The sequence below is a fragment of the Macrotis lagotis genome, chromosome 1 (assembly GCF_037893015.1).
Source record: "Macrotis lagotis isolate mMagLag1 chromosome 1, bilby.v1.9.chrom.fasta, whole genome shotgun sequence".
Classification (NCBI taxonomy): domain Eukaryota; kingdom Metazoa; phylum Chordata; class Mammalia; order Peramelemorphia; family Peramelidae; genus Macrotis; species Macrotis lagotis.
This window is the reverse complement of record NC_133658.1, coordinates 287,836,622-287,847,421: the sequence shown is the minus strand read 5'-3', so window position 1 is coordinate 287,847,421 and position 10,800 is coordinate 287,836,622. Positions and strand designations below refer to the sequence as shown.

Below are 10,800 nucleotides of genomic sequence, written 5' to 3'. Positions count from 1 at the left end.
TAGACTATCCGTATCCCTTTACCCCAAACTCCACTTCTAGATGTGAAGAACCTCTTCCCTGCCACCACCCAAAACAGAAGAAACTGAGCTTTTGGTTAAAACCGATATCCTCTTGTCTATCACTGCACCAAAGGCGAGAAAAAGCAGAAGCATGGTGTATAAAACAAGAAACGACTAAAAGCAACTATGGGATGAATAGAGGAATGAGTGAAGAACACAAACTTTTTTCTTTTAAAGAACTTTTCCCTCCCCTCCCTTACTGGGAAAGGAATTCTGATTCCCTACCGCTCAACACTGCCTCCGACTCCTATGTTAGGAGTGGGGAAAGCTGCAAAAAAGAATTCAGGAAAGCTCGATGGACCAGTGATTTGGCTAACCGTGGTAAAGGATCGGAGAAAACTTACCAGAAAAAACCCCACAACCCAAGCCCACCGGCGGCAGCCTCATATTCCCTCACACATCAGCCCTTACCCCCCTTGGCTAATCACCCCTCATTAAAAGCTTCATCAGCGGCCTAATGAAAGCAAACCGTGTGGAAATCGCCGGTAAACAGTTGGGTCTGGACTGTAATTAATTCAGTGTCTCTTTTAATCAAGCTGAAAGGGGATCAGGCTCCTTCTTGCGAAACCGTGACATCATCCCCAAAATCACCCGGAACCAATCAGCGCCACCGATCCGGAGACACGTGGGTGAGTCCCCCCTTTAAAAAAAACACACAAAAAAACAACAAAACGAAAAAAAAACTACACCCCCCCAAAAAAAACGAACACCAAAGAAAAAGTGACTCAAGTTCATTTTTTAAAAGAAGGGGGGGAGGCATAGCGCACACGGAGGAATTGTGAGAGCAGTGGAGTGGCCGGGATTTGCCAGAACCTCTGTCCAAGGTGCTGAAACGGTCGCCCAAGGCTACGGAGCAGAGGAAGTGGGAGCCGGTGGGCCAGGTAGAGCAGTTTGCGTCTTGAGCTCTGTTGCTGTCCAAGGTTCTGATGCTGTCAGGTGTGCTTCGCCTCACCCGCTGGAAGCCTAGATGCCTGGGACATTTAGCTATCCGTGGTGCTGACTAGAGGCTCATTGTGAACTGCTCATCAGGAAGGCTTTAATTGAATTACTTTTTAATTGTTGTTCTTTTTTCTTTCCTTTGCAAACCTTTATTTTATTTAGATTGTATTTGCTTTCGTTTCTTGCCAAAGGAAACCTAGGCCAGAAACTTTCTATTTTGTCCCCCAAAACTTGACGCTTTCTCCCTCCCTATCCCCAGTTCTCCCTCCCCGACACTCCCACCACCCCCCCTCAAGCACCGCAGCTCTTCGAGATGCTGCAGAAGCGCTGAGCCCTTGTGGATCTAATGCGCAAAGGCGTTTGGCCCAGAGCTCCCCGGCTCCCCCAAGGCTGAACTCGGTCCAAGGTGCCCGCCAGCTCCCTGCCCGCCTGCCCCATGCCAGCCCTCAGCTAGGGGCAGGGGCGGTGGCTGCTGGGGTTGGTGGGTGGGTGGGGAGGTTCTGGGGAGAAAAGGAAGCGGCTTGGCTATGGAAGGCTCCAATGGATTTGGGATCGACTCCATCCTCTCGCACAGAGCAGGCAGCCCCGCCCTTCCCAAGGGGGACCCCCTGATCGGGGACTGCCGCTCACCCCTGGAGCTGAGCCCCCGATCGGAAGGCAGCAGCGGATGTTCATCTCCTGCTTCGCCAAGAAGGGACTGTCTGGAAACAGGAGCACCACGGCCCGGCGGAGGGTCTGGCCAGGGTTTAGATTCCCACCTGCAGCCCGGGCAGCTGTCAGCTCCGTCCCAATCCCGCTCGGTGACCTCCTCCTTCCTGATCAGGGACATACTTGCCGACTGCAAACCGTTGGCCGCCTGCGCACCCTACTCCAGCAACGGGCAGCCCGCAGCCCAGGAGTCCGGGGGTCGCCTCTCAGCCAAGCCTGGAGAGGACTTTAGAGACAAACTGGACAAAGGCAGCAGCAACTCTTCTTCTGATTCGGAGTATAAAGGTAAGAAATCTGGAGGTGTGGAGGTTAAGAAACAGGGAAGGGGGAAATTGGTATCACAAAGTCTTGTAAACAACCATTCTCAAGCTGGGCACCTTCTTCGATCTCTATAAAAGAGGAGCTTAAACACTTGATCGTCTGGGTGGCATCTTTCTGAAGCTGTTTGCCTGTCCCATCGAGAAAATCTGAATGAGGGGGAATTGGGGAGTAAGGAAAGGAATCACATCAAAGCTCTTAGCGGGGCAGAAAGCAAACTTATAAAATAGTATGCCTCTTGAGACGTTCGACCCACTGAGACAGCTTTTTGGTTCCTTCCCAGGAGTCACAGAAAAAGTGTTAGACAGTTTGGAGATCTACGGGTTTGATATGCAGCTAGAAACAAATTTTTTTTAGGCTGTGTCCACATCAGAATTTCCACTGAGGCCAGGTAAGGCCAGAGCTTCTCCACCCTTTAGTCTACCTTTCCATCAAGACTAGGCATTGAGTTTCTCCACTTGCCGAGTCTCTGCCCATTAGGGAACCGAGGGACTCAAGCGGAAATACTAAGTTCAAAGAAATGTGCCAGCAGCAGGGTAAAGTCGTTAGAGGGAAGCTTGGTACTGGGGTAGGAGCCAGAGAGCTCGGAAGACAGGAAATTTTAAGAGGACACGCTAGCTTTTCTTACTGAATTTGACTGTAAATGGACCTGAACATTTGAATTCGGGGACCTCGGAGAGACAGGTGGTCCTTCGGTTCTGTCTGTTTTACCTGTCTTTCTTGCTCCCTCCTGAGTCTGTCTTCTAACTTTCATTTCTTGTCTTGGTTAATTTATTCTTCCTTTCACTTTACGGGGAAGTGAGTGGGAAGGAAAAGGAAAGTAAAGGGAGTGAGAAAGGAAGGAAGGAAAGTTCTTTATAACTGATTTCCCCCTCTTGGTCCTCATTACCCTTCAGTTACTTGGGCTTCAGCAAGAAGCACTAATTTCTTTTCACAAGACCCTGGAAAACGGCTAGAGTTTACTGCTCCGGAGTCTGCTGCGGAGAAGGACCTGTGTTCCCTTCCCGCTGGTTAACTGTGCTGAAGGTGTGGGCAACAAGGAGCTCCCATTTCACTTCAGAATTCATTTCAATCCCCCTTTCTTCAGGATGGAATTTCCTTACAAAGTTTCCTCTATTTTTTTCTGGAGTCCACATATCTATTTCTCCTATTCTAAATCTGTACTTGAGGTTTGCACATCGATAAATGTGTTCATCTTTGGAGCCGCGGCTTTGGAAGAGTAGAAATCGTTTTTGGTTTTGTTGTGGGGTTTTTTGGGTTGTTTTTGTTTTTTGTTTTGTTTTTGTTTTTCAAGGAATCAGACTGTCTGGCTCTAGAACCCTCTATCAAAATAACCGACCCTAATCCCAGTCTTTTCCCGAGAAGAGTCACTAGGCAATTCCTTTAGGGCTAGGATGTGCAAAAGGGGGTTGAAGGAGCAAAAAAGAAAGTGAGTTGGGCAAGAGCTACCAAAAACTTTCGTATTTGTCCTCTGCCCAGATCTACTGTAGTTAAAAAACAAAACTAAAAAAAAAACCAAACTGATTTCAGAGTGATAAGCCTGGCCTGAGAGAAAGGAAGCTGGCCTGATGCAGATGTTTACAGCCAGCTCCAGATTTCAGGATGAGAACAAAAACTATTTTCCTCTATGAGTGTGGGGAGAAGGAAGAGTTAAAATATGAAGCGTCATCCTATTCCTTTCTTTAACACTTATTTTAGCATTTTCTTTTTATTTTTAGCATTTTTATTTTTAGCCAAATTTAGATGATAATTTGGAAAATTATAAGTTATGTTATTATCAATCTTTCTACCAAATAAGGTATAATAGATATATGCGCACTTAATTTCAAATTTTTATTTAATACTTGTAAGTCCAGTCCAGAAGGGTGAAGACTCAGATGGAGAATTACTGGGAACTGGAACACCAAAAGGATCTGGGAATAAATGATGACCGCAACTCGGCTGCAAATGTTTCTGTCTAGTAAAGGGAGTTTCTGATTATTGAGAAAGACGAAGGTCAGACTGACAGAAACTCAAGTTATAAAATGCATGCTCCAGCTTAAAGGAGATAAAATTCTTCTTCTTCTTCTTCTTCTTCTTCTTCTTCTTCTTCTTCTTCTTCTTCTTCTTCTTCTTTTTCTTCTTTTTCTTTTGTTAAGAGGGTTTCCTTTGTCGGCCAACCTGCAGGGAAAAACAATCTCGAAAGTTTTCCTTTATAAATCCTCGTTGCTGTGTGATTAAGAGCAATTTTTAAAGGAAAGGAAATATATATTGTGTGAAGCTGCTGGGAAATTCTACATGAGCTCGCAGCAGAGAAAAGTACGGCTGGATCGTGCTCTCATCCGGGTCTCATAGACCAGCTCCAGTTCTGGCTGGGCTACTTCGCCTTGGTACGAATCCCTTAAAAATAACATGGAAAAGGGAAGGCGATTAATGTGGAAATATTTTCCGCAGTTTTGAGTTCCTTTTCTCAGTCAACTCCCCTGCAACTCACCAAACAGACAGGAAAAGTCTTCCCTAAGTGCCACCTTAAACTTCAGCTGGCCTTTCCTCCTAACACTACACACATTAGCGCCTAAACCCAGGTAAGGACCTCACTGGAAAACTGAATCAACCAGCCGTATGATTTGTCATTCAATCTGGATCTAGTGGAAATCATCCGCTTCCTCCGGAATATTAAGTTTGAGTCTGAAAGTATCCGGAAAATTGCCTCAGCTCCCCATTTCCCTGCGTTCAAGTAGATGAAGCTTAGTATTTGCCCCTTTTTCCCCCGATTTCTCTCACCAGCTCCCTGCCTCTCATTCTCAGGAACTCAACTAGCTTTCTTTCCCCAGCGCGCTTTTTCCTCACTTCGGCACAGAGCTCCAACCCTCTCCCGGGCCTTTCCAGTTGAGGAGTTTTGCTCCCCAGCGGCTCAATTAACCGGATTATTGTTCCCTACAGAGAGAAATCAACTCGTATTCCATTCAAGCCTTGTCACCTCTAAAGCAGCTCACAGAGAAATTCACTATAACGGACTGAGCACAGGGATGTTGTTCCTCTACCTTCCCTGCCAATTTATGGAAAGGACCAGTTTTGGTTATTTAATCGTTGTAGGGGAGAATGGAGGAAGTGTGTGTGTGTGTGTGTGTGTGTGTGTGTGTGTGTGTGTGTGTGTGTGTGTGTGTGACAGACAGTCAGACAGAGACAGAGAATATTTCGATTTAGGTTGTAGGACATCTCTGTCATGAAGTAATTAAATGTCTGATAGCCCACACACTTGGGTTAGAGAGAAGACAGGTGTTTGTGGAGAATTATAAAATAGGTACTCCTTAAACCACATTTTTATGTCACTATACTTACTAATGCCATAAATATCACTCATTGTTCCTGGTATATTATATACATACATAATACACATTATATGCTTTTATACAATGTATTTTATTGCACAAAACATTTAAATACACACACATATGAATGCCTATTTGTAACCAAAATTGTGTTCAAATAATTCAAAAAATTGCGTATCCATAGCAGACCTCAGTTTCCTCATCTGTATAGAATGAGACTAGATGGTCTTTAAGGCCCTTTCCAGCTTTGATATAAACACTCCAAAAACATGTATTTGAATGCACCAAACTAAAAATATATTATTGTGGTCATCAATCTATACTTTAATATGTGTTTATTTTTCTTTTATTAAAACTCAACATTCTCATTTTAATATATTGTTTGCATGTGGTGTAATATATGATTGCTAAAAGGTGTGTGTGTGTTGCTGTAAAGTACAGAGTTCTGAGAAGGATATGGTCTTACATAGAATTAGGATAAGAAATTTGTCCTTCAGGTTTTGGTCCTGTCTTCTGCTTCACTCTTTAATTTGGCGTCACTCAGCCCTCTATGCATATGATCCTGTGATCTTAGGAGGCTTTTCTCCTGGGGGGTGGGGGTGGGAAGGAGGGAGTAGGTTTCGCGTCCTGACCCTCTGAGGCACAGCTGATCCTGCGGGTTTAGAGGCTAGGTTAGAAAGAGAGCCCTGGCGCTGTGAGTTCACATGCACATCTGTTTTATTTAAGACCTTTCTTCGTTTCCACTTTCCCTCACTTGAGGTCTTAGCTTAATTTACCCCACCCCCATCCAAGAACTAGAAAAACTAAAATACAGAGTGGGCCATATTCAGGAGACACCCTCCCCCCTCCACTCACACACGTACACACACTCCTTAGGTCAATGAAAGAAAGGAAGGACATAAAAATGATTGAAAACAGAAAGTTTATAAAGAACTTTTCCCAAGGTTTCGTTCGGTCCCTTTTCTTTCCTATAGCTTCAACCTAGAGTTTTTCTATCTTTGGGGTGGAAGCCCTAAGTCAGATAAGCCTAACAAGAAGAGTTAAGGTCCAACCCAGGCTGGGTGTGGATTTCTTAGGGAGAAGAGGGTGTTAAACAAGTATTTGAAATAACATTTGCAAACAAATCAAGAACTTGGGAAAGTAAGCTAGGAAGCCCCAAGCTAGCTGGCGGACTGCTTAGCCTGCACGAGTTTTTCACTCCAGCAGGGTGAAACTGATTTGCCAGGGAAGGGGCGGGAAACGGAGAAACTAGTTTTAACATCTTGTAGAGCCGTCTTGACCCCTTGATTATCTTTCCCAGTGAAAGAAGAGGGCGACAGAGAAATTTCCAGCTCTCGGGACAGTCCCCCTGTGCGCCTGAAGAAGCCGCGGAAAGCTCGCACTGCCTTTACGGACCATCAGTTGGCGCAGCTAGAACGCAGCTTCGAGCGGCAGAAATACTTGAGCGTGCAGGACCGCATGGAGTTGGCCGCTTCACTCAACCTCACTGATACTCAAGTCAAGACCTGGTACCAGAATCGCAGGTGAGTTTCCTGGGAGACCCCCAAAGGGATGTCGGACAGACGACCTCTGGGGTCTGGGTTTGGAGAGGGTGTTCTGAAAGTCAACACTTGTCTGCAACCCACCCACCCCTTCATCTCCTAGACAAAACTCACACAACACAGGCTCAATACCCATACAACAAACAGACAAGGCTCACGAACACATTGACACAACGCGCAACTTCCAGCTCAAATCTAAGATTCCGTGATTATTAATCCCCCCAAACTAGGACCTGAATGAGAGTATTGAGGTATTACGGATTAGATGTATGCAACACTTAAACTCTGATACAACCCAATTGCAGGGACGGTACAAAACGCAGCTATACATAAAAACACTACCAAGTAGGCGACCAGACCTACCTGTGTGCCATTGGGCCTGCCCCATCCCCTACTTTTCTCCTCCCCTTCAATCTGGCCCCACGTTCTTCTAGTGGCCTTGCACTCAGCAGCCAGCTTTGCTTTGCCAAGGCACCTGAACCTTTCTCTACGTCACAGGGGAGTTGTAGTTTGCCAGTGTTGGGAGGGTCTGTCTATAGGTTGACTTCTCTGACCCTTGTCCTGGATCCCGGGGTGAAAACTAGTGAGAGGCCCAGCCAGTGTACTTGGTACATAGAGCAGGACTGAAGTAACCTCGAATTAGAGAGGAGAGAAAAGCAGAGGTCAGAGTAGGAATCAAGACTGAGTACAACCTAGAGAATAAAATAAAAGTAGAGGCGTGCCAAGTTCGAGACCGGCCTTCTACACAGACCTAGGAAGAGAAGGAACTAAAACTCTGATCTGATTCCTAAGGCCTGGGCTCTTAAATCTGAGCTTTACTCTGTGCACTGGTGGACAACATACCACCGATCTAGATCTGTTTCCCCAGAGGAGGAGAATTCAGCACCCACCAACCACGCAGGGACATTAATTAACAAAGAAATACTTCGAGCTCCTGTGGGAGAGGCACAAAAACAAATCGATACTTTCTTTGGGGTGTGTTACAGATGATCTAAGAGTCGAAGGTGTTCCCAATGTCATCTTCAGTCTCAGTCGAAAAGCGCTTTCCCAAACAAGGCGAATAACACATAGACCTATTAATAATAAATACCTATTACTGCTCTGGCCATCAATAATTAAGGGCCGTTACAGTAATTACACAATTATGAAGATGATGAATAATTCAGGGAGGGAAATTGGGTTGGTGATCCTTAAACCCCAGACCACTAGAGTTCAAGAACAGATCTCGGGTGAGACGGAGCCTGCGGCTGAAGACCCCAGGGCTCAGCGATCTATTACAGAGGGCATTACCAACTCACAGTCTCCGAATTCCCATTAGTTTTCTGACCTGAAGCTCAGGGCTCAAGAAGTCCCCGTCTTTATTAGGGTGCTTGGGGCTAGCAGATTACCCACCTCCTACTTCCGCTTACCCGGGAAAGATACGATCAAGTAGGCTTTTGAGTTCCTCTGGTCAACTCAGCGTTTCTTACTCTTTGGCTAGTGAGGTATCACCCAATCCTGCAAGCCCCAACTCTGCCCCAAACCTCATCCATGCTCCCCTGGATAGTTGGTCCCGTGTGAAGATGAAGACTGTGCTCTTGGCTCCCGATCCCTTTACCCAGTTCACTCCGGTCACAGGGACTGCAAGCCGGGATCTCGACTCCAAAACCTGGTGTGGGAGGTTTGGAAATCAGGCAACAGAGCCGTCGCGTCCCTCATCTCTCACAGCCCTCTTCCCCTAAGTAATCGTGGGACTCGGGTGGAATTTTGCTGGAGCAGGATGCCCCTGGGAGTTAGTTTTACTTTTCTGTTCATTTGGGTCCTATGTGATTATTTACATCATCACCATCTCCATCATCATTATCATCATTCTTGTAAATATGCCTGCTCAGCAGTTTGGGAGCAAGTTCATCAGACCAAGAGGGTATAATAACCGGATTTATCTTCTGCTTGCGCCACTTCCCCCCCCCCCCCCCGATCTCCCTCAGTCTCTCAGTTTAGGCAACTGAGACTGGGGTATTCCATAACCAGGTTCGAATTTCCCCTTCCTGTCCTCTGTTCTCTCAGTTCCTCTCTCACCTCCCTTTTTTGTTGCTTCTTTCCCCTTTTTTCCATGCCCTTGCTCAACTCCTCTGTTCCCCCAGTCCAGCTCCTCTCCCAATGAGAGGTCAATTGAGTTCATTTGGGCTTATTGATCCATCTCTACGGCTATTTCTGAATTTGGACGGGGACAGCTAAGGCTAATTGAGCCGGGTCCAGGAGTTGGCGTGTAGGCGCCCACTTCCCTTATCCGACGCTATATCTCTTTCCATCCCCAGAACCAAATGGAAGCGTCAGACGGCTGTGGGTTTGGAGCTGTTGGCAGAGGCAGGCAATTACTCAGCGCTGCAACGGATGTTCCCGTCGCCTTATTTCTACCCGCAGAGCCTGGTTTCCAATCTGGACCCTGGCGCAGCCCTCTACTTGTACCGGGGCCCCAGCGCTCCTCCACCCGCACTTCAGAGACCTCTGGTACCCCGCATCCTTATCCACGGACTCCAGGGAGCCAGCGAGCCGCCCCCTCCCCTGCCCCCACTTGCGGGCGTTCTCCCGCGAGCGGCACAGCCCCGGTGAGCCTCAGGCCCCAGCCTTAGCCACCCCGGGCGCTAGTTCTCCCTCTCCGCGCGGGCCGCGCAGCCCCCACCCTCACTCTAGTTCATTGATTTCGGAGAGTGAGGCAGCAAGGGAGAGCAGGTTCCCCTGTGCGTCCGGAGTGGAGATATCCTACACCCAGAACCCTTTCTTGGAGGAGCTCTGCCAAGAGCATAAACTCTCCCAGTCCCCTCATCGCTCCAGAATAGTTCCCCACAAAGGGCCAAAGGTCAGTACTCCGAGAGTCGGCCAGTGGCTGATTCCCATTTGGTCCCCAACTCTATCAGCCGCCCAGCTTCACTCAAACCAGCCGAGATGGGGTCAGTTTGCCCTAGCCGGGTTGTATCTGGCCCTGTGCATATATTTTTCTCCCACTGCTTTCCATCCTGCCCCCGCCCAACTTGCTCCTTAATCTCCGGGAAATCTGACCCCGAAAGGCGCCTCCTCTCCCAGCCTTTCCCCCAGTCTGGGTGGTGGGTGGATGAAGGAACTACGAGCTGCTAGCTCTGTCCTGCTCCCTTTGCTCCAGGCCTCCTGCTGTATATTTGCCCCTCCCTCCCCGCATCTTGCTAAGTGGGGAGGCAGGGAGGAAAACACGGACTGCTGCTTGTACAGTGACGCCCCCCTCCCCTCTCCTCTCCCTCTCCCCTAGCGGGAGCCCCGGCCGGGTCCAGAGGAGAGGACGGATCGAGCTGTACATAAGCGTGTAAAGTGTATATGAAGTTATTTATTTGTGACCCATGAGCCCGTGACCGTGTCCGTGAATTTGTGAGTCTGTAGCCTGCGCCCTCCCCGCTCCCGGGCGTGGCAGGAAGGGGCCAAGGAGACTTGCTTATGCAGCCCCCAACCTCCAGCCCGAGCTTCTGGGCCAGCCAGGTCCATTGGGCTCGCGCTCTTTTTTTAAATGTCGAAATAAACTTCTTACAAATTCCCAAGTCTGCTCATGTGCACGCTTCCTCTTCGCCTAGAACTCTGCCCCAGCCAGCCCTTTGCTCTCATACTCTACATTTTGGCCTCTTCCTTCTCCCAGACACAAACTGATGCAATTCTTGCTCTCATCCTTTCCCCTCTCATTCTTCTATCTCTCCCCTCCCCCCTAACAAAGTATTTCCTCCTTTTCCCTTGCTTCATTCGATTCCCATTTTCTTGGCCTTTCCCCTTCAGTTTCTCTTCCTTTTCCGATTCCCCTTCTCTTTCCTTCTATAATCCCCCCCTTCGATCCAGTCACCTGGTTTCTTCCCCTATAACCTTTCCCCTCACCCACCCGTTTGCTTTCCTTTCCTTCTTTTCTACTTTTCCTACTTTCCAAGTAC

At 47.8% G+C, this 10,800-nt stretch overlaps 1 protein-coding gene and 1 long non-coding RNA gene across 3 annotated transcripts; one reads left to right on the top strand and one right to left on the bottom strand.

Moving 5' to 3' along the window:
* Positions 1 to 1,505: 1,505 nt before the first annotated feature.
* Positions 1,506 to 10,336, top strand: BARHL1 (BarH like homeobox 1). Its single transcript, XM_074210841.1, has 3 exons — positions 1,506 to 1,992; positions 6,637 to 6,859; positions 9,175 to 10,336. Exons 1-3 carry the CDS (start codon positions 1,527 to 1,529, stop codon positions 9,467 to 9,469), a joined length of 984 nt encoding a protein of 327 aa, XP_074066942.1. The 5' UTR covers positions 1,506 to 1,526; the 3' UTR covers positions 9,470 to 10,336.
* Positions 3,845 to 7,498, bottom strand: LOC141505220 (uncharacterized). 2 transcript variants are annotated; one of them, XR_012473567.1, is made up of 3 exons: positions 7,241 to 7,498; positions 5,803 to 5,988; positions 3,845 to 4,404 (listed from the first exon to the last, which is right to left on the bottom strand). It is a non-coding gene; the product is annotated as an uncharacterized LOC141505220 (long non-coding RNA). The 2 variants fall into 2 exon arrangements; XR_012473566.1 differs by having other exon boundaries at positions 3,845 to 4,185; positions 7,241 to 7,497.
* Positions 10,337 to 10,800: the final 464 nt, after the last annotated feature.